Here is a 22,883-nt window from a genome sequence, read left to right on the forward strand (position 1 = left end):
TGAAACGATTTAAATAGTCGTTAGCGTTTTAGCACCACAAATAGTCACACAGTGGTCTCTTTAAAATCAGTCCATTTTATTGTATCTAACTTTTTTGTTTTTAAAAATGTGGGTGAGAAGTTGCGTCACTGCTTATTTTATTTTTTTTCCCCCCAAGATGCTAAAATGTCAATTTCACAAGCAGTGAAAATAAACAGACAACACAATAAATTAGCATATAATTTACATTTTGTGGGGGGGGGATTAGTAACAGTGTCGCAACATTAATACTGAATATAAAATATACACAACTCATCACATGACGCTTTTCCTTGTCTTTCTTTTTAGTATGTAAGCAATGTGACATTCAAAAAGTTCACAGCAACATGTAACTTTTTTTTTGTTTGTTTAAAGTCCGAGCGTTTTTAAATCCAAACACTCTGCCGCTGTCCTTTTTCCCCATCGCTCGACGGCCTCCTTCAAGAAATGACATTGATGTTGGCCGCTAAAAATTAGCAGCAGCAGCAACAACAACAAAAGAGTCCGATATAAAATTTCGCTTTCCTGAGCCAGCAGTAATGGCTTGTTGATGACGGGATTCAAGTGTCCTGTTATTATTTTCTTCTCATTATTATTTTTTTGCTGTACGACAATACAACACTACAACAAATACATTCCCAGTGTGAGGTACAAACAACATGACAAGAACACGACCAGCATTTACCGTGGTTAGCACCACGAGCACCATATTGACTTTGGGCCTTTTTTGTTCTCATTGGCTGGAAGAAATGAGGGCAGGGCCACGTATTGAATGCCCCATCAAACAGGAAGTTAGGAAGCCACGGACAGAAAGCCATTCGGAGAGTGAATAAATGATTGCCTTCGAAAACAGCTGGCATCGGATGACTCACAAGTGGGCAAGGAAAGCTACAGTATATATTTAATATGTAAATCTTCCCTTTTGTTTGTTTGCCGTGAGATATGTGCCTTGGCTCAATAAAGGTTGGGAAACATAAAATGACAGTATGTCATGGTTTCATCCAATGACATGACTTTCCCTTTCGAGACAGAAGGCTACTGTGGAACTTGTATAATAAATACACAGTACGCTGATGATTGTGGGCGGGGCTTGCTCTGAGCTGTCATATCTCCTTGGCGTTTGAAGTATTTACACAAAAAAAAGGGCAGCCAAGCCAAATGTCCGCCCCGACGACAGCCTTTCTCGCCTGGCCGTCCGTCCGTCCTCTGTTAGCCACGTGTCCAGCACTTTGGATCAGACAGCAACTCGGAGGAAGACTCAACGATGATTCCAGGAATTATTATTATAATAAAATAACATCACTAACCGATCCTCCTCCGAGCTCCACTTCACAGAAGTGAACAGTATTTGTGTCAGAGAGCGGTTTGGCTCTCTGGCCAACCACGAACGCTCGCGTTCCCATTTCGGGTGCGTCAGAGTCATCGTCGACGGTGGCGGCGGCGTTCCTTTCCTGGCTCGCGGGCTTCCCGTCTTTGTGTGTGTGTGTGTGTGGGGGGGGGGGGGGCTCAGTGGCCCTGACACGTCTTGCAGCACATCTGCCGGAAGTAGGCCCGACTGCAGAACTTGAACTTGAGCACCAGCGGGCAATAGGCTACTTTGTTGACGTCTTTGCACTCTGCGCAGACAAGAAGAATGCAAAATGACTGGATATTGATCATATGGATATTTGTTCCAGCGGCATCAATAACAAACAGGTCCTTGAGCTGATTGAAAAACTCAAGGTCTAAAAATAGCTTGAAGGACGGCCTGCCGCGGTGACTCACACGTAATTGTAATACTTATGAGGCGAAACCTTCTTCAGGGAACACAGCGGCTCGACTCGGAGGCCGTGCCGAAGACCGAGAAGGATTCTGGCCCGCACGGCTCTCTGGGCTCGCTGCCACGACTCGCACGCACACACCAAGTGCACCGTGGCTCTAAATGCCTTATCGTGATCGGAGTGTCTTCCCTTATTAGGCTCGGGCCCACGCCTGGGCCGAACCCAATGAGACCAGACGTTGCCTCACTGCTGTCCGTGAAGCGACAATTAGCCCGAGGCTAATCCCATTAGCCGGCCTGTAAACGCTGCTCACGTTTTCCATGCAAGCTCGACCGACCATGTCATACCACATGAAGAATTGAATTAAAAAGTACAAGGGAAACAATGTAATTCATAAAAAAAATATTATAAAATAATTCTCCTTTTTAATCATTTAAAGTATTTGATCAAACTAAATGTAAATATGTGAAAATGTATTTATTTTTCCTTTGAGATAAATTATTTCCAAAAATTATTCTCCTTTTAATTTTTAAAAATAATTACCACCACATACAGATTTGCATTTTAAAAGAGAAATCTTAAATTGCGATCCGGGTGTCTTACCGTCACCATTGAAGACGGGCGTGGCGTCGCACTTGCTCTCGCACTGCTGCATGGCGGCGGGTCGGAGGGCGTCAGCGCACTCGCTGGACGGCTGCCCCGTGTAAGACATGCACTGCACCGTGCGCATCTGCTGGCCCAGGCCACATTGCGCTGAGCACTGCAAAGACAAAAGGTGGCGCTCAAAGTTGTTTGTTTTGATAGGCTCATTTATAATTTAAACACACACTTCAGTCCATATTCTTCGTCTCGCCTCTCTTTGTGGACGAGCCATGTAATTAGCGCCGCCGCGGCGTGAGAAAGTGCGAGCGGACTCCAGCTGTTGCTCCACGAGGGTTTAACCTCTGAGGGGGCCGCCTTTTGATGGACCACCCGGGGTTATCAGTGGGGGTCTGCTTGATGATTAAATTGCCAAAGGTTCCTTGATGTTGGCGCAGACTTGCCGGGATTGAGACTGTCTGACTGTCGACCTCTGAACTTTAAAAAATTCAGTTGCAACACAACGTCACCCTCGGCACAAATAAACGCTGACGCAACGCATTCAAGCGTTTTCCCAAAAGTGCCAGATATGGTTCCTGACTTGAAACGGACCAGGGAGCTTCTACGCACGGGCAGAAACGTACCTGGCCCCATTCGCCAGGGATCCAACGCGGAGGGGGACAGCGGCCGAGGCTGCAGCGGATTCGAACCGGCGGCTTGTTGTGGCTCGGACAGTGGGCGGGCGGCAAGGTTTTGGTCAGATCGCTGCTCTTGCACAAGGCGATGCGGTGCTTGAATCCGGGCCCGCATTTGGGTGTACACTAAAATTACAAAAAGCGTTACATTTAAAAATGAGTCACCCGATTGAAAACCAAAACCTGATTTGTCAGGATTTGAGCTACGGCCAATGATTTACCTCGGACCAGTCCAGCGTAACCCATTTGGGAGGGCAGGACTGGTTATTGCAGACCTCTTGCTCGATGGGTCTGTGGGTGAGACAGTGGGTGTCCTCCAAGGTCTCCTCCTCGACCACCCCGATCTTCCTAATGCACAGGACCGTCCTAGTCCGGATGCCGCCGTCGCATGTCTTGCCGCATTCAGACCAGTCGCCGATGAACCACCTAGGAGAACGCAAAATAAGACTCCGTGCGAGGCCCACATAGTCTACGTGTTCACCAAAAATCGGTTACAGAACAAATAAAGCAGCACAAAATCAAACTACCAAATAACGGTACTTTTTACTGCGTAATTTGACCCGTGTGAGTGATATGACATCATCTTCCACACGCAATTACCACGTTCAAACATCTGCGCTAGTCCGTGAAAGACCCGGCCGGTGAGGAGCGTGTGCGACGGCGGAGTGGATCCAGATGAGCGACACGCATGCTCTTAAGCAAAGAAAAAGGAAAAAATGTCTGCTAGCGTCACACTTGACACCACTTGGCTGCCGCGTCGCCTCGCACCTGCGCGCACCTCCATGCCAAAAGCATCAAACGCAGGTGGTCGCTATCCAGGCTTTGTATTTTTGGCGCCGCGTGAGCGCGGAAAGTTGTAAATCTGCGTGCTTTATTATTTTCAGTTTTTCAAGATATCACTTTTTAGGTTAGGTCAGGTTTTAGAGTTTATTTGAGGTTAGGTTATTCAATTAATTCTGTATTGTATGTTCAGTTTATCTGAGGTTGAAATAACCGCCAGGCTAATTTGTTAGCTTGTTTACGATGTTTTGCATTTCACCTATCACGGATAGCCGTGGATTGTATCGCCCACAAATTGGACGACATACACGTATTTTCACCAGGATACAACTTCAGACCCGATTTGACGTACTCAGGAGGGCACGGCTCGCTGTTGCAGTCCCGCTGGTTGTCGGGCGGCTTGCCGTCCTGGTCGCAGTAGCTGTTCTGGACCACTGAGTTGTCGTCCAGTCGCTTGCACACCACCTCCTGCTTTTGGGATCCTTACGACGACAGGTGGACAGATTATAGGATAAGCGGTATAGAAAGTGGATAAGTGGAAGTATTTGCGGATTTTCACTCTTCATAGTCATTCTCAGTCCTTATCCCCCCCGTGAGATTCTTATTTTTTTCCTTAGCTCCATTTCGGAGTCGTTTTACTTTGACTCAAGTTCAATCAGTGCCAATTCCCTTTATCCAAGTCTGTTTTTACAAAACTATCTGTACTTCCACTTAATTACAGAATGTGAATATTTTTGCCTCTTCTGCTCTGGAATCCTTTGAGAATCTCCGGTTACGCGGAATCCTAAAAGGTTTGCTTTAGTCATTCCTGAGGCGACGGCTGACGTTGGCTCGCCGCCGCAGACTGGAGCGTTTGACGTTAGTTCGGAGGAGCGAACGAGCCTCGCTTGTCAGTTTCGGTTAGCATTGTTATCTTTGGAACGGCACAACAGGTGAACCTCATGTTGCGGCCGCCGAGTGCAGGTACAAGAAGGGCTGCTCGGTTTACCAAGGTCCCTGACACACGTACGTGGTCTACACGTTGCGGATGGTGCACGATAGACCAGTTCTCTGGCTTTGCATCAGAATTCATTCTATGGAACACATTTTCCACCCTGAACTGAGGATTCTGCTAGAGTCGAAGTGAAAGATGCCCAATTACCTCCAGCGCACGTCGCAGAGCACTCGGACCAGGGCAGGTTGTACCAGGAGAAGCCCACCTCGTTGTCGCCGCTCCCCGTGCGCTGTATGGGCACGTTGAACTTGTAGCGGATGCCTTGATTCTGTTCCTGGAGAAGGATCTTTGACCGGCAATGAGAGAAAACGCAATGTTTGGTTTCCGCCAAGCCACACAGTCACTGAACTGATTGGCAGAAGTGTTACCATGACAACCAAGTTCTCTGTGGTTGCCCCAAGGGCTTCCAAAGATTCTGGTTCGTCGGTGGGTCTCTTGTAGTGGAACGCGGTCCCGGCTATATCAAACTTCCTGGGCCAATCGATGGTCCACGCGCCGTTGATGTAATAGTCGTCCCCCTCTGATTTCAAGGCTGGAAAGAGACCAAAGATGAACAAACCCTTCAACCCCCTTTTTTTAAGTCCAGTCCTCAAACTGATTTTCAAAGGCTTGCTTTAAATCCAAGATATGTCAACTAGCCAATCATAGGCGCTCTCTGACCTTCCGAAAGTAGTATTTAAGTCTGGGAAAGCCCTTTAAAAGTCCATTTATTTGCCACAAGATAATCACAACGACCAAACCAAGCGATTTTGGAGAGGCCCGAGAACGAGAAGCAGATGTGCACGGTAGCCGAGCAGACTACAGGTGGAGACAATCAGCGGGTGTGATGTCATCGGCCTCGTTCGTCTTCATCGCGTCTGACAAGCCTCTGTCCTCGCACACACACACACGATACGTACGGGAAAAGTCCTCAGGTGAAATCCGCCGCTAATCTGCTGAACGGCGCCTCAGTTCACAGTTGTCAAAACAAACTTCGCTTTCACCAAACGCACGTGAAGCCATCCCGGCCGGCGTCACGTGTTTACGACTAACAAAACTGCACATCTGGCACTGATTGCGAGTGCTGTTGTATGTACAATTGGTTCAAATGTTTTCAAGCTCGTCACTGATTTGTCATGAACTGTTCCAAAAGCGCAAGATAAGCCAGGATGCATTGCGAGTACTGCGTAAGATCACCTCTGGTAACGTTCCTCCTGTCAAAATGTGCTATTAAGCTACATTTTAAGGGGAAACTCCGGGGAGGAAATTACAGGTCTTGGCATTGGGAACATATCTCTTTGGGACCTTTCATTTCCAGGAACTATGAGCCCAGAACAGCTCGTCTAGCCTATGTGGTCCTCACAAAGGTGCGCGTTCAGATTTAGGTTCCTGCTGTTGAAATGTGCGTAGAGAAAATTCTAGGAACAAATCTTGGTACAGGTGACATATCTGACATTTCTAGTTCCAGGAACTACATAATCACGGGGTTTTTGGAGGACCACGATGTGTTTGAAACGCAGGAACTATCATCTAGATTGGCTTTAATCTAGGCACTTTTCCGTGGTACTTGGAAGTCCTGGAACTAAACATTTAGATGTGATCAGAGACGCATAGCTTCTCCTAAGGGGATCTCTGGAAAGTACTACACCCCTCCCAACAGTCCGCCAAATTTCCCTAGAACAAATTTCAGACCAATTTGCTACTTGCCGATGTAGTTCTTGGAAATGGTGACCTCTCGGATCTCGATGTGAACGGAACCTTTGGGGATATGGACCACCTCCATGTATCCTGCAAGAGAAGTTTTTATTTAACAAGTGGATGTATAGAATGGAGCCCAAATGAAAAACCAATTGGTCCAAAAAAGGACAAAAAGCGGGAGGACACGACAAGTATTTTTAGACGCACACGCTGGGCCCACCATAGAAGGACAAAGATGTTTCTCGCTACAGACAGCGTCACATCTCTGTCACTACGACGGACGCAATGCGGTGTTATGTAATCTCATGACATCATACTCGCCTAAAGTCAGACAAATTGAAAATATTTTGATACATGTCCAATATTTCAGTCCTTTGGAGGATTTGAACAGCAACATTCAGTGACCACAGTTCCGGAATTTTTATTTATTCTTTTGAATGCGTCGAACCTCCTCGGGGTAGAGAGTCGTTGAAGAGTCCTTCGGTGGCCTCGCAGGTGCTGCCGTCGCCGCCGCACACTCGACATCGATCCTCCTTGGCATCTGACCCCAGCACGTTGTCACAGCCTACGTGCTGGAACGCACAAAAAAATATATATATTTGAAATGGCTCCTAATAATGAAATCAACCCAAACGACTCACTTTACACTCGCCGTTGATGCATATGTCCAACCAGTCGGCCTGGCAGCGCGTCCCATCGATGACGGCCGGAGAGCGCTCGGTGTAGAAGTTGTATCCCTCCGCCAGGCAGTTGAGTGCGCACGTCTTGACGCCGCCTGTGAGGCAAGGCAATTTTGTCTGGACCCTTTTCTCAGAACTAAAACGATTTTTCATGATCTCACCGCCAGTGTAAGGCTTCCAGTTGTAGTACTTCCCGCGGAAAGGCATATTGTCAAAGTCGCCGCACTGCTTCTCCCGAAAATCGCGGGATCCCGAAGGACAGGCCTGCCACACATTTTGAAGGAATGATTCACAGATTGTTCTTTGACACCAACTGACCACTCACGACCCGACTTAACCTGATTTATAATCCGAGGCCAATTTACCTGACGCAACCTTGCTCAGCAACACGCCTAACTGGATTTGACGCGACTCATGACGACCTGACATGACATTTCAACACTTGTTCCATCCTGCTAATATTCAGAACTTTGCTGTTTACACAGAATGATTCTGTCTCGCTGTTATCTCTTCTATGCAAATTTTAATATCGAGTATAGATTTATAGCTGAGCGGGGGTATGTCGACACGTGGCCATGTTAAATATTTACCCTAAGCGTTACTCCAAACGCTCGGCTTGTTGCTTTTCGATCTGTAAAGTGCGAAGCTCGTCCACGTGCGCTCCAAGAAAGTGTCACGAGCGATGTGTTATAATCCCCTGCGGCTATACTGAATCACTTTTTTTAAATCTCCGTCTCGCCGGACTTCCACGGAGACGGGAAGTCAGGAAGCTGTGCACTGACCTTCGAAAGACCTTGCCCAGAAAGCGTAGCAAAGCCTCCCGCAGGCTTCAAGTTGCGCAAGAAGAACAAGAAGAAGAAGAAAAAAACTCACGGCAGTGTTACAGGACCTGTAGCGCTTCCTCTCCCCGAGGCAGTACTTCCCTCCTCCGGAAGGTCTGAGTAGGGGACACGGGACACTTGAATGAGCGGTGACATCATTTGTCGCCACGGCAACAACCTCACCAAACATGACAGAGCTGCCAATTACAGCGGACCCTCTAAAGCGTCCACCCCACGGCTCTTCAAGAATTCTACCAAAGACTAAAGTCAGAAAAGAAGAACATAGTAACTGTGGAATTTATAAACACAAAAGCTAAGGCCCCGGATCGAGAATAGAGGTAGCCGCCGTGTGATCCGTCTCCGGTCTCGTCCGCCAGGTCCGCTTACACACACTCGCACGTGCACACCGACAAACGCACGTGTGGGCGGGCCCCCGGGTGTGTGTGTGTTTGGCTTACTTTGCCTACTTACGCTGGGCTGTCACAGTGCCTCATGGACGAGGAGACTCCGCCGCCGCACGTCCTGCTGCACTCCCCCCACAGGGACCAAGGACCCCAACCTCCGTCCTCACTCTGCGGCCAGGTCCCGAATGACACGCACTCGCCCTGGTAGCACCACTGCGAAGAGCGGGAAGAGTACAATAAGCTGGCGGCAACTTATTACACGCCGGGACAACACAAGTGTCAGTTTTACTGTTTTCCGAGCGTCCCGTCCAGGCTGTAAATTAGCCTCGGCATGAAATGTAGACTATACAGCGCTTGACTGATGACTTTTTTTTTTCCCTAGGCAACACGTGCGCGATCCTTCTTTCAAGCCCTTTTAAACATACGCTAAGTCCCAATCGGACCATTACTCAGCCCATAATTTCATTTACGCATTAGTTCATTTCTGCAGCCGTCCTTGTAGGGCTCTTATGTCTGACTCAGGGCACTTGTGGCCTTTTTTTTTGTGTCTGTTAGGTGTTTGTCACAAGGGAAATTATTTCTTTGCTTTTCTTTCCGGAATTTGCTGAGTAGGCCAAAGGATTTGTGGGTCAGGAAGAAAGCAATTGCTAATCCCAAGGACAAAAGTTCCTCGAGATACAAGTGACCAGACTCGGGTGGGTTTTTTTTTTTTTAGATACAAATTGTCATCCGGCTGATTTGCGAGCAAACGTTGGTAATACGAGCGCTGTACAGTGGCGGTCAACTTAACTCACTTCACCGCATGAAGGATTTTGGCAGACAGTGAACAGTTTTTCAAAAAAAGAGGCTTCAAGCTGTTTAATGCTTCTCTCAGTTGAGGTTTACTGTCAAGATAAACATAAAACGAGAAGAATTACATTTTGTGTATTTAAAACAACCGCATAGCTTATGAGAGTTCGTTTAGCTCGATGCTAACAGATGCTAGCTGTGTTATAGTGCCTCCATTTGACTGAGGCGCCGGAAGAATGTCCATTGAGGTGAAGCAAAAAGCTCTCTTACTTATTTTAACTCATATTACGCATCTTTTCTTTACGTTTGACCTGAAACCTTCTTTGTAAGATAAAAATGGGTCAGTCTTCTGGGTGTGACCGCCTACTTGACCAGCCTTTTTATGAGAAATGGGAAGTCCCTCTTTTGTTGTGTCTTCTGAGACATTGGATGCAAGAGTCGGCCTGGCGCATTGGAAGGGTGCAAAGCTGCTTGCTAAGCCTGTTGGGAGATCCAAGCGGATCAGAGGCAGGCCTAGGCCTTTTGTTTCACCAACTGTGTCAGTGGGTTAAGAGCCTCGAGCGCGAGTGTCAGCTTCAAGGTGACCAGAGGTGGCAAAGGTACTGAAGTATTTAACAAAGCCGCATTGTTAACAATGCTCTTCTCTGTGGTGTGTCAAATCTAGAAACCGATTTTATTTCACAGGGGATTTCCCAGTCTTAGCACCTTTTCGAGATTTACCTTCAAACGTGTAAAGTCTATTAAGAAACATATCAGGGTCTTTTAGTATAGTTACAAACTATTTGTACCCGGTTACTGTCCTCTTTCTTTTCCTGGCTTTGTCCCGCACGTCCTCGACAGCTCTGGAAAACGAGATTATGTTGCAGCTGGTAGTTTTGCATTACACAACAACCTCCAGCAAGGTGAGAGCACACAAGAAGCTCAGTTCAGTGGGTCACTTTTTGTCTCTCTCCTATCCCCCCCCCCCCCTTTGCCCCGCTGCCCTATCCCGTTGGCCCGGCCTCTCTTCATTACACGGCGGGTGAGAAACGGCTGACAGTCGTGTTCCTTTGAAGCTATCCCAGCCGGGTAGACAGACAACGGCGGGGTAGCGCTCCTAAAAACTGCTCCAAAAGCGCTTCCAAAAGCCCCCCCGGCTCAACCTGGGGCCCCCCTGTGTTGTCCAGGATCCTGTCGGCGGGCCCCGACCCTCAAAGGCTCCACTGAGCTAATGCTAATGGCCGCTGACAGCTCGTGACACTCTCCCATTCTTCCCTTTTAGACCGCCAACCATCCGTCCACAATAAGCGACGTAATCCGCGTTAAAACTGTCTCTGCCTAACCTGGACGGCACGCCGGTGACGTAAAGCTTGCCTGGCTAGTGTGCAGAGGTAGCAAAATGACCAACACTCCTCTCCCGTCCAGTGACTTACCCCTTTTTCGATGCTCCCCGTCTGGCACAACGTTCCCTCGGCGGCAGGAATACTGTTAGTGACACAGCGGTTGCTTTTGCTAAGGCACCAGAGCTCTCTACACACTTCCTAGGAAAGAAAGCAAAAGCAAGTTGGTCAGAACATTTTACCAAATTTTCGGAACACTTCCATGTTCCTGAGTTGAATTTTGAATTGACGCGTACCATGTTTTGATAGGCAGCATTATGGTCTACTGAAAGAGATACCATCAAGTAACAATCTTGGGTTACCCTCTTCAAATTACAAACAGCCTTCTGGGGTCTAAGTCATTCGCAACAAGAGGAGTTTCTGTCATTCATCAACCTGCACGGCGGAAACATCACGCTGCAAAAAGGTCCTGGTGTGTCTCAATGTCTTGAGTCAGTTGGATCAACGGCGTGACTAACGCTTGCTCACCTTGCCACCATGTTGGATAGCAATGTTAAGGAAGCGCCATTCCCAGCTAAGCTACGGGCCTCCCAAGTCTACAAGATGACCCGCTGGCCTCTCGAATAGCTTTAGTCTTACTGAGTGTCTGGACAAACACAACGGTGTTTATTCTAGACCCCTTCGGAGGTTGATACCCAAAAATCCTCTTCAGCTGCTGCCGGTTGTCCTCCAGTCTTCCTTCACATTGTTCCCCTTGAACATCTGAACAGTTAGCTAAAAATACTTGTGTGATTTTTAAGAAATTGGAAGGATCTCAAAATCCGACATCCCAAATTTACTGTGGTCGTTGGGACATTGAAATGGATGCGAAAGTTCAGGAAGTCTGGTCGAGAACATCGAGAAATAGAAAATCCCGAGAGGTTTCCGTCCACTCTTCACTTCAAAGACTTTTACAGGACAATCATGCTCGAGAGAAGAGCTGGCCTATGAAGAAGAGTTATGATCCGGTATACAGATTATGACCCGTGAGTCAGTAAATATGCCAGTGCCCCCCCCCCCCCCCCTGCCTCCCTCCAGATTAAACAAAGCAGCAAACTATCCCTCTCTGGTTGCAGCCACTTCCTGTTACCAGCTGCTTTCAATAATCCACCGTGCTACTTGCGTTCCCTATCACAGCCTCGGTGGATTAAAGGTCAACGGCCCGGGCCATAGCCAACATGGATATGGGCCTGATGGAATGACGCTAGGAGAGAACAAGCAAGTGATTACAAAAAGAGAACCAAAGGGTGAGGCATTCTATGGGCAAGTTTGGATCCTTGGCTGGCTTCCATTCCAAAGGTTTTCATTATTGGCCATCACCATATCAACCATCATCATCACCGAGATTGACTTCAGTCTGTCGTCTCTTCGGAGGTGCTGAGGGAAACCCTCCCAACCGCTTCTAAGACAATAATTAAACAGTTATCTCCTCCACCCAGAAAAAGCAACCCCCTTCTCTCAAACAGGAAATATAAACCTGAAGAGCCTATTAGCTCATTTCCCACAGGGGCAGGCCGCCTGCGAGAGTCGAAATACCTCCACCGGGGGGGTAAATGTCACTGGTGATAACGACCAAGCGCTTTTGAAAAAAAAAAAACTTCCGTGACTTTTCAAGGACCTGTAAAAAAAAATGTTCGCCCATGAACGCACGTTCCAGATGTGAGGACGTCAAGACTGGCTGGAATTCCGTCTACAACGTGGAATATTCAGGCAGACTGATTGGCTCACATCCAGTGGACAAATGCATTGTTACGGGACTATTTTGGACAAGGATTAGAAAGTACAGTACTGTTTTCAAATGCAGGGCGAAAAAGTCCTTAGAACACAAGTCAACCTGGAAACCCTAACGCGCGTCTTTCTACTTGGTTACTTCCCACCTCTGGCCGGTTGGTTTCTTACCCCATACTTGCACTGGCGCGAGGACGCCCCGTACTGGAAACGGCACTGCTCGTCAGCGTCGTACACCTGCCCCGGAGCCACTGTTGGGTACAGGAAGTCTCGTTTCAGAGGTTCATTGTCCAGACACGTCCCCCGACCTGAGCTGTCAAAAACACAAAACTACAATAGGATTGTTTCTTGCACAAATGGACCTGGACCATATCAGTACCACAGCTGAATTTCCTATGGTGGAAACGAAAATGCCAATTATAAGGCTGTCTAAGTTTGCTGTATAATGTTTAGTCTGTTTTGTCAAAGACGAACAAGCGCTCACAAAGAGAACTCCCTGGAAAAATAAACGACTTGTTGTTGGATTAGCGCGGGTGTTTACTCTGGATAAACTCGCCGGGCTTCTTCTACGAGGAGCTAACCTTAGACAATTACCCAATTAGGATAAAACGGACCTTGTGTATTTCATTTGGAAAACCCTGTTTACTATAACACTGTGTACTTTCCAGCTGTGGCAGCTGTGGTGGAAGGCTTCCATCCCGCCACAGAAAAATATGGGCTGGCTGACAACACAAATGTAGACGACAAGAAGACTGAAGATAATTCAGGACTCTTCTAAAAATGTCTTCTTAAATAGTCCAATAACACGAAGACCGGTGTTTTCCTCTACAGGGGAATTTTCCACCTTTTTCACAGGTTGCTGTTCCGCTTGAAAGGCAACGAATCCAAATGAGGGATTTAGTCTTGCCGCTATTTGTCCTCTTTTTACAATGCTCTTGAAATCGTTCTGTTTTCAAGGTCCTGTCCTGTTCCTTTAAGAATAATATCAGCATCATTAATAGGTGAGCTACAAAATGTCTTGTCCCTTTCTGCACTACTTTTACAACCTTGGAAGAATCGGGTGCTTTGGGACATCTGTCCTGTCCGATCATTAAGAACCAGTTCTGTTCTATTCTATATCAGTCGTTTTCCCATCTTTCTTTCTACAAGCCGCTTCCAATCAATTTTAGGATTCTTTCTCATTCAATAATTAGTTTGATTGATTTTGTTGTAAATACTCAAATACGGTGCCAACGACCCAATTTCTCTCAGGAGCTTCAAACATCTCGAGCGCTGCCTTCAGGTTGGCTACAGTCGCGTAAACTCATCCTGAACTCTTTTCCAGAGTGTGTTCATAAAACATTTCTTAAAAAGCCAAACAAAGCGCTGCAAGAAAGCGTATGTAGGCCAACGTGACGGCCAAAGTTGTTTACTTGGCAGGGAGAGAAGCGTGTGTGTGATATCCAAAAGCTCTGTCTGGGGGAGGCAGGAAGGCCCGGGTAAGGCAGGGTAATTGGAGTTTACAGACAAAAACCTTTTGTTGGAAACACCAAGGCATAAAAACCAAATTAAAGTTTCCAAAAAAAAAACCCCAACTGGCTAATGTCGAATGAAGTGTAACATAAGAGAAGACGAGCGGGAGGCTCGAATAGCAGATTCCCTTTGAGCGCACTAAGCGGCTCTTTGTTTGTCATCTCCATCCGGGGTGCTGCTGGGTTCACAGCTTTCAGCCGGAAACATTTTGTGACAAGCGCGCACGCTATTATTCGCTTTCCTTGAGGGCAAGCCAAACGTGAGTAACCTGCGTGAAAAGTAACCAACACGGAACGGACGGCTGGCAATTGCTTCCCAACTGGATGATTCCAGGTGGAGATGTGAAACCGACTTGATGCAATTCCCCGCGAACAAACCAGGCCATTAAAATATACCTCGACCCAACGTCGCATCCTCGAGAGTTCATTCGAACGTCAAGGCTGAGAGCGGTCATTGTCTGGAAAAGCGCCCGGATGCTCAAAGGCGCACATGAAAGCCTTTTCTATTCCCGCAGACAGTGGCGCGGGATCCGCTTCGTAAATCACGAACGCGGCGGGGCAACGGGTGCAGAGAAGCTAGCGTGGGGGGGGGGGGATCCGCTGCAACGGTGTGACTCTGACCTTCCGTCTAAACGGTAGAACAGAATACGTGGTCCTGTTATTACATCGGTTCAATCTCAAAAAGGTTCTCGATTGCCGTCGAATGTTTTCACCAGCAAAAAGAGACGACGCAGCAAAAAAAAAAAAAAGTCTGCCGGACTTGGAAGCTGCCAAGTCCTGAATCACGCAGCCGAGGGCGTATAAAAAGGTTTAAAGGTGGTCCTGAGCCTCACGGGAAACATCTATACTCTCCCTCGTTTATGTCCGTACTTTACTGCGTTTATTTGACTTTGGAAAATATATATTGATTATTTCATATGAATTTCAAGTCATTTTCTACATTTGAAGAAAGCAGTACATCTAATGTGACGGAGGTTCTGGTCGGGGGAAGCAAGCGTGACGTGCGAGGAGCGACCGGGCCAGGAGCTCCCCGTCAGGATGGCGGGTATCTGCTTTCTGCCAGACGCCGAAGGCCGACTCCAGATGTTTTGTCTGGCTTTGTCTGACTTGGGGCCCGTGCACGTTTTTCACCGTGCCAGGCTGGCAGCCAGCGGGGCCTCATTCCGACAAAAACATTTGCGAGCGTGCGGTTATGCGTGTGTGCGTATGGCAAGCCATTTGTGCATTTATTCGATATCCTTCATATCCAACTTAAGGTCTACGGACTAGTATCGTCTTTATCCTGACTAGTAAGACAATTTGGTACACTAAAAATATGACATGGGCTCGAGGTGTCGGATAAACTCTTAGAATTGTATTCGATATCTAGCTTACGCAATACTCGACTTGACTTTGACTAGTTTTAGACGTGACTTATGTGACGGGATAAGTCTTGTCTGTTTATTATTTATACCCTGTTCGTATTACTTTGTGGCTTAATCTTGATCAAAAATGTCTTTCCATTGGCCATTGGAGGGGTAGCAGTCATCATCCACTTACTCGAGGAAGCTGGTGATGTAGTCTTTGCTGCAGGCCGACCAGGAAAAGGGGTTGGTGTTGGCCGTGATGTGCGCCGCCATCAGCTTAGCCGTTTCGTGGCCTTTGGTGCCGCACGAGTTGCCGATGCCGTCGTGGTTCATGCCGAAGCTGCGAGTGGAAAGATAATGAGTTAGCCCCACCACTTAACGACGGCGTTCCTCAGGGTCTTAAAACAGCTGTGAGGAGCACAGCCTGGGGTTAAGGGTCAAACCCTGTCTGGAGCTCAGCAGGAATGAGAAGAAATCCTAATCACCACTGTGATGCCTGCCTGTCAATCAACACCGGCAGGTTCGAGCAGGCCACCGGGGAGGCTGGAAAGTTCGGGGGGGGGGGGGGGGGGGGGGTCCTTTGGTTCAATTACTGGAGAGTTCCTAGACTATGGTAGACATGTCCACCATTTATTTTTTGTTGCCTTAAGCAGACTGGATTTGCAGTCTGAAATCTTCCTACCAAATTTGTGAATCTAACTTAGTGGAGTTTTTTTATTTTATTGCCAACTTTTGCTACCAGACCTTGAAAACTCCAAAGTCACAGTCCTGATCGTCAATGTGATTCCTGTCTGTCAATCAGCGCCAGCAGGTCTGAGCGGGCCGCCAGAGAGGCTGCAAAGTGGGGGTGGGGGGGAATCCTTTGGATCAATTACCGGAGCCGGAGAGTTTGAAAACTAATCATCTCAACAATCAATTTAAACTTTTCCTTGCGGGCCCCGGGAGCACAAATCAGCTCTAATGTATTTAACAAACCCGACCGCATCGCGCCGTCTCAAGCTGTTTTTCTAGCGCGGGCCGCGTATGTGACATCTTAGAACACTCTGGAAATAAATCAGGCCCGGCCGCGCTGTTATTCCTTATACATCTTCTGCAGGCATCGACTATTTTTACAACAGGCCCCTTGCAACAGAAGCAGACACGAGACATAATAAAAGGAAATCGCCATCTTGCACTACTCTCCGGGGAGGCTAATACATCATCATTATTGCGCGCTAGAGTCGCGAGCCAAAGGTATGCACGCGCGACACGCTGGACTCGGAACTCGTGCCAAGTCCCGAGGCACGCGGCCCCGGGAAGAGGCAGAACGGCTTAAAGGTGGTGAGCAGGCATATGGGAGGTCACATGACGTGGACTCTGATCACATGACGGAGCCGAATCACGAGGCGGGCAGCGTTTTGGCAAAAATCGCTTTTTCTTTTACAAAATGTGTACTATAAAAGTCACTCTTTGCTTCTCTGTCTTGTGTGCATGTTTTTAAACCAATTGTCATGTGTCATGTATTAAGAAACAAATCTTTGAATTCACTTAAGGGTCTTTAAGTGGTTGGTGCGCAGCCATTTCATTTCATGCCACCGGAAAAAAATCATTTGGACTCACTTGTGGCCGATCTCGTGTGCAATGGTGAACGCCGAGCCAAGGCCAATGTCCTCGTTGATGCTGCAGCTCCGCTCCGGCTCGCACATTCCCGCCACCGAGGCCAAGCCTCAAGACAAAAAAAAAAAAAAGGAGTCAAATGCAAGCAGCCTTATTAGGACCCTGAGATTTGTCATCGCTAAGCTAATCGGTAGCTAGCTTATTGCTCATCCACAACAGGTGACCCCAGTTGTGACCAACACTGCTAATTACACGGTATAGTTTCAATCTCCCAGTTTCACTTCCCCCACGAGAGCAGGAGAAATCTCAGGATTGGCTTCCGGCCGTTGGAAAACATTGAGACGGAGGTTTACACTTCACGAAGCGCCAGGCATGGCCTAAAACCCGAGCCAAGGAAGGAAACGTAGCAGCCGCCGCGCCCGAAAAGCTGTCAGAGTATTAAAAAAAAAGAGATGTTTTCCTCATTTGGGAGCTGGCGAAAGAGAAGAGAGGAGAAAGGGAGAGCGGGAGAAGCTGTTTCAACTTTCAGCCTCCCTTGCAATCCAGGTGTCGCCAGGCCTTTCTTCCCCCCCCAAAAGCCGGAGAGGTCAGATAGGGAGACAGGAGGCAATTCTTCAAAGATTGCATCTACAGGTGAGCGCAGAGGGGATCGGATGACGGCGTAAAGCAGGTGTGTGTGTGCAGGGGGGGGGCACTTGCGAGTGTGTGACTGCAAAAGTGTTCCCCCCGCCGATCGTTTATTTGGCCTGAAAATTTGCTAACGTCATCAGAAGTGGAAAAACAGAAACACATTTGGTCCATGTTGACATCTCAAGTACTGTTACTAACACACTTTGTCTCCAATATGAGAAAGGAATTCCGAACATCTTTCTCTGTGTGTCATCCAGGCTTGAAATATGAAGAACATCTTGCGTTGGGCCAAATGGGCCGATTATTAGCGCTGCTGGCGTTTATCTCAATCAGCTGCTTATCTTTTGGAGTATTTGGCAAGCATTATGTGTCAAATAAAGCCCTTTTGTATTCTAATCTGGACACCAAGGCGTAGTGTCAGATCTTTGTTTGTATTTCCCATGCGGCAATCCCTTTAAACTCAACTCCAAAATCCGCAGCGGGGTGGGGTGGGGGGTCCGAACAAGGGGAAGGCACCTGCGGCGGTGAGTTTACACGAGCTCCCCCGACTGCGCCTCGGCTAAGAGCGTCACGGCTTTTGTATCCTCTTTGCTAAGAGGCTAAACAAGAATAGACTCGCAAATCGCGATGGGCCGAAAGGGAAGGAGGCGAGCCTGAAGGTGAGGAAAGAAGGTGGGAGAGGGAGGGAGGGAGGGAGGGAAAGGAAGGAGTGTGGCTACTCTGCGATTAGTTAAAGAATGTGTGCGTGAGTTGTTTTCTTAACACCGGCGCGGACTGTGTACTATCTCCAGGCTGCGTGATTACTCTGTGACCCCAAAAGGCCAGAGTTGTAGCCCCTGGAGCATGATCCCACAGAAGAGGGCGGGGGGAAGGTCGCGGGTAGACGACGAGGAAGCCGAGCAGATGCCTGGGGGAATTGAAGCCACCGGGGGGAATGTGACGAATGTGGTCAATCTGTGAGGGCGCTCCCTGAAGTCACGATACTACCTCCGAGATATACTGTGCTGCCTTCGGGCCCTTGTGTAGATAAGATGGAGGGACGAGGCTGGAGGTGGTAGAGGAAGAGGGAGGAGACGGGTATTTGCTTAAGACCAATGTCGGTGTAATAAATACCGACAGGGAACCAGGGGATTGAAATCAAACCGTGACGTTTGAGGCTGCCGCCTCGTATCGGGCAATTCCGAACTCACCTAACGTTCCGCAGGGTTTGTTCTTGTAGGTGCAGATGTCATACCTAAAACGAGACACCAGAGGGACAATATGAGACGTAAGCACTTGTCGTGACGGCTCGGTTCCGACCGCACGAAGGTGTACCGAGCCTCGCCCTGACCCAACTTTTGACCCCTCTAACTCGCGTGCCGGTAATCCAATAGAGCGCAGCCGAGGGAGGGCCGCGTGCATCTTACAATGGCCACGAATGATCCAATCGTAGCTAAAGCTTTTAATCTATTAAAACCAAAGGCACGGCAAATTAGATTTCACTCTGCTTCTCGCCTTCTTCCCAACGCATCCCTTTCTGCAGACAGAACTACCCAGGGAACAGGTTTTAACCCCAACCCACTACCCTGGAAACCAAACCCTGGATTAAATCCTAACTCTAAACCCAAACAAGGTACCCTAAACCTAAGATCAAAACTCAGAGTAACCTAACACCAAGACTCCCCCCTTGAGACCAGACAGTCCAACCCGAAAACCACATCAGTCACAGGAATGTCCCCCACTCTGATGAGTTGTGATCGAAGTGACCTGGCAAATCGATTCCAAGCAAATAAATAGTCAATTAAACCCCGTCTAATGCTCAAAGAAGCGAAGAGTACATCTGCACAGCGTCAACAGGCAAGAGCTCTCTGATGACAGAAAGTGAAGAGACTGTTCTTGAAACAGAATCCGCCCGCAAACACTTGAGTTGCTATAGTTTAGCAGTCCTGCCAACAACACCGCAGATAAAGCGTAGCTTTTGTTTCCCACCGCAGGACATTGCACAGAGCACCTTCTATTTTCATCTTTATTCAGCTATCCCAGTCCGTCCTCACCGAGTGATGAGTACGGCGTTGTCGTGGTGGGCCAACCCGTTCTCCGGAATACTGTTGCCGTCGTCGCTGTGGTGGGACAGGATGGACTTTTGCCATTTGCAAAAGCTGTCCAAAGACTTGTCGGCATGATGGTTGATCTCCAGGTTGGGCTGCGGGATAGATATGGAGGTGGTAATGCAATTGAACCAAATAAGCCATCGTTTCCCGGCTAGGCTCTTCTCACCTGATCTTCAGTCAGAACGATGAGCCTCGTCACAATAATGTTCACAACATTTCCTAGACTGGCATCGCGGTAAAGTTTGGCAACCTGACCTCCAGAAAAGAAGAAAAGACACAAAGTCAGACAAAAGGCGTCCGTCGGGGGCACCCTTTGAGAAAGCGGGATCAAACTTACAATATTCATGACGGATAAAATGTAGTGCTCGATGTCTTTACGGCCGTGGTAGCCGACCATCATCTTGTCGGCCACCACCAGCGTCTCCACGAAGCGCTCGGTGCTGACGGAGCGCCGCGTTCGTTGCGTGCCGTTTCGGATCGTGTCGTCACGTTGGGTTGCGGCGGACGTTGGGGACCGGGCCCTGTTTTTACCCAGGTCTGTAAACCACAGATGAACAATTTGGTTTACTGAGTGAGCTCTGGGACCTGTCCCAGCTGACTTTGGTAGACGCCGGACTGGTCTCCGGCCAATCGCAGTGTCAGCCAACAATCATTGGACATCTCTGGGGTTGGATTCTGGCGGTAGTCACTAAAATGTGCATGAGTCTTCCCCTTTGAACTCGGCAGCTCTCGCCTTTGGCTTTATGACCCAGATGCTAAGATGGTACATGTCGGGGCATGCTGGCTTCCTGCCGACGACAGCTTTTTTTGCTGCTTCTTATAAGACCCTGTCCCAAATACCTCAATATCCACCTGGTTCTTCTTTTGACATAGTGCTTCTTCTTGCACGTGAATGTCAGAACTCTGTAGGAATGTAGATTCAGAGATGACTAGACTGGAGTCAGACTTAAGTCACCAATTTTAGGGCTTGAGACTTGCTTAAATTGACTTTGGGTACTTTTTGTCTTGACCAATGTGACTTATGACGAGTCTTCACTGTTTATTGATTTATATATAACTCCTATTTATCCAGGTCAGGAAATTGAGGACATATTTCCCGTTTGCAATGCCAAATACAAATACAGTACTCAGTTCGAAAAGGTTAGTGCACCCACCTGAAATGCCGCAGCTCAATTCCTGGCTCTGCTCCTGCGACGAGGGCACGGCGGACATTTTATAAATAACGTGTTGCTGTGCTTCCTCCAGGTTCCATTGGCCGGAGGGGGAGGATATGTTCTTTAATGGCTCGATTAAATACTGTTCTTCCTCCGTGGTGATGACTCCGTGCTTGTCGCGGAAGGGGAAGAAGAGCGACAAGAGTATTTAAAAAGTACAACATTTTGAGGTCCTTGAAAGATCCAACATATTTACAATCCCCGCACCAGGCGAATTTTTCAACGCTTTGGAAATAGCTGACCCATATCTGTTGTTTTTGCATCTCCTCCAATATTCCCGGCCCAGCCAAATTTAAATACGTAATCCTTTAGCATGCCAGTCAAACAAGCAATTAAAGCGAAGACTAGCATTCAAACAATTACCGTAAAGCACCAAAAGTGTCTTGGCGCTGTGAAAATTAAAAGCTTATTTTATTTGGGTCTTTTAAAGAGTGAGTCAACGTTTTCCAATTGTCCAGACGGCTGATTGCATTAAAGCGCACGCTCGCTTTTGACCATTTTTGGTGTTGCGAGTAGGGGGGGGCAAACACTAATTCAATTTATGATGCTGCGTCTGGATGCTGCCAACACATTTGGCTACGAGGCGAATACATCTTCACATTTGCAAGCTACACTTCATTTTCCTTTCTTAAATTCTTTTGGCTGCCAGGTCGTTTGTTGAATTACATTATCGGTGTGACATGTTGACTGGCCAAAAATCGCTCAGTGACTGAAAGAAAAACGACTGAAACAGAAGCCGCAGCCCGGCACAAGAATGCACGCGGACTTTTTGAACTTTCCATGGCAAAGATCATTTTAGACTCTTTCAAGGAATCCTCCAAGGTTTCGAGCGGTTACTTTGCGCTCACCAGGCCGTTGCAGTTGCTGAGCGCCACTCTGGTGGCACCGCTGCGGTTCTGCAAGAATCCCACATAGTGGCAGTTGTCCACCAGGTTGTGGCGCCACTCCATGCCGTCGCGGCCCCAGTACTCCACCGTGAAATGCTTGGAGACCAAGCGAGGGGTGAGAGTCAGGTTTAAGTGGAAGTGCTTCCCGTAGGCCGAGAGTCTGTAGAAAAGCTGCGACTCCGGCGGGTCCGCCGAGGGGTCGGCCGCCCCGCGTCTCCGTCGTCCGGGTCGGTGGTGCTTCACGGTGTAGCTCAAGAACTCTCCGTTCTCATCCACTCGCACGGGAACGGTCAGCTGATAGTGCTGCAGGTAGGACAGGAACTCCTCTGTGAAGATGATTCCACACGTTAAAGGACAGCGACGCTACTTTTTCGCACGCTGGTTTTGACCTCCTACCTTGAGAGTCGCGCAAAAGTCGATTGACGCTCTGAAATTCCGAAGCGGCCACCACCACCAGGCTCAATGTCCAAGTTAGCGTCTTCCACAAAATTTCCATAATTCTGGGAAAGATGTGACATGAGGGAAAGGGGGTGGTGGGTTTCAGGACCGGGGAAGATGGGACGGGGTGGAGGAGGAAGGGGAAGAGGGTGCTACAGTCGGACTAAAAACATGCGCTCAATCCGAGGCCAAACCACAACAACTCCATGGTTTGCGTCCCCTCGTTGGCTCGGATATTCAAAAAAAAAAAAAAGTCTGCGTGTATTCCGGATGCTCAGATTTCTCCCGGAGGCAAGCGCGTCCACGTCACGGCGGAGGCCTCACGATTCATGTCCGCAGCTCGGCCAAAACACGAGCATCCATCAGACGCTCAGGTGGAACTCCGGAGAGGAAGCTCTACAACGGAAACTTGCCTCGGCGCATCCATCTGCATTCCTGCCAAAGGAATCAATCAAGGTGTTAAGGCGACCCGCTCTTGCTTGGCTTGTGTGGTTGAGCTACCTCTCAAGCGTCTTTGTGTTCTTCCAAAACAGAGGCTCTTTGGACTGGAGTTTGTTTGACATGATTAAGGACCAAACTATGAAGACATCCAAAGAAGATCCAACCAAGATTGATGAAAAAAGGGTATCTGCGCATCTTTGATCTTTATTGGAGGAATGTTTTTAGCATTTTTAACTCAAATGTGACCATTGTAAAAGAATCAAATAAGATATTTTAATGAGGAGGAATTTTTTTTAGATGGAGATTTCCACCATTTCTAGTATACATGGAAATTATGAAGATTAGAAATAATTGATGAGCAACTAGGCAAAGTTTTCATTCAAAATTGTTTCAGGGACATCAATAGCATCTTTGAGGTTCTTTGAAATGATTGTTTTGAAAACCAGT

General features: G+C 48.0%; 2 protein-coding genes across 3 annotated transcripts in view; one reads left to right on the forward strand and one right to left on the reverse strand.

The window, feature by feature from the left end:
- The window catches only part of adamts6 (ADAM metallopeptidase with thrombospondin type 1 motif, 6), a 23,334-nt gene continuing 451 nt past the window's right edge, over positions 1–22,883 (reverse strand). Inside the window, exons 2-24 of the mRNA XM_085925807.1 lie at positions 21,954–22,430; positions 21,519–21,883; positions 20,611–20,782; positions 19,623–19,993; positions 19,400–19,548; positions 18,557–18,600; positions 16,740–16,845; positions 15,334–15,480; positions 12,455–12,596; positions 10,610–10,717; positions 8,476–8,621; positions 8,057–8,120; positions 7,345–7,447; positions 7,145–7,278; positions 6,952–7,075; positions 6,513–6,593; positions 5,195–5,358; positions 4,974–5,112; positions 4,185–4,314; positions 3,274–3,478; positions 3,002–3,178; positions 2,382–2,538; positions 1–1,634 (exon numbers count right to left, since the gene is read on the reverse strand). Of these exons, the coding sequence (XP_085781933.1) occupies positions 1,525–1,634; positions 2,382–2,538; positions 3,002–3,178; positions 3,274–3,478; positions 4,185–4,314; positions 4,974–5,112; positions 5,195–5,358; positions 6,513–6,593; positions 6,952–7,075; positions 7,145–7,278; positions 7,345–7,447; positions 8,057–8,120; positions 8,476–8,621; positions 10,610–10,717; positions 12,455–12,596; positions 15,334–15,480; positions 16,740–16,845; positions 18,557–18,600; positions 19,400–19,548; positions 19,623–19,993; positions 20,611–20,782; positions 21,519–21,883; positions 21,954–22,053 (3,438 nt within the window). The 5' untranslated portion in view covers positions 22,054–22,430 and the 3' untranslated portion in view covers positions 1–1,524. The remainder of the gene's footprint in view (positions 1,635–2,381; positions 2,539–3,001; positions 3,179–3,273; positions 3,479–4,184; positions 4,315–4,973; positions 5,113–5,194; positions 5,359–6,512; positions 6,594–6,951; positions 7,076–7,144; positions 7,279–7,344; positions 7,448–8,056; positions 8,121–8,475; positions 8,622–10,609; positions 10,718–12,454; positions 12,597–15,333; positions 15,481–16,739; positions 16,846–18,556; positions 18,601–19,399; positions 19,549–19,622; positions 19,994–20,610; positions 20,783–21,518; positions 21,884–21,953; positions 22,431–22,883) is intronic.
- LOC147048368 (placenta-specific gene 8 protein-like) overlaps positions 22,276–22,883 on the forward strand; it is a 4,046-nt gene continuing 3,438 nt past the window's right edge. For both annotated transcript variants that reach the window (XM_085925803.1, XM_085925804.1), the window contains exons 1-2: positions 22,276–22,451; positions 22,529–22,619. In XM_085925803.1, coding sequence (XP_085781929.1) covers positions 22,609–22,619 — 11 coding nt within the window. In that variant the 5' untranslated portion in view covers positions 22,276–22,451; positions 22,529–22,608. The remainder of the gene's footprint in view (positions 22,452–22,528; positions 22,620–22,883) is intronic.

Source organism: Syngnathus leptorhynchus, chromosome 12, assembly GCF_054491065.1.
Source record: "Syngnathus leptorhynchus isolate UIUO chromosome 12, UIUO_Slep, whole genome shotgun sequence".
NCBI classification, from domain to species: domain Eukaryota; kingdom Metazoa; phylum Chordata; class Actinopteri; order Syngnathiformes; family Syngnathidae; genus Syngnathus; species Syngnathus leptorhynchus.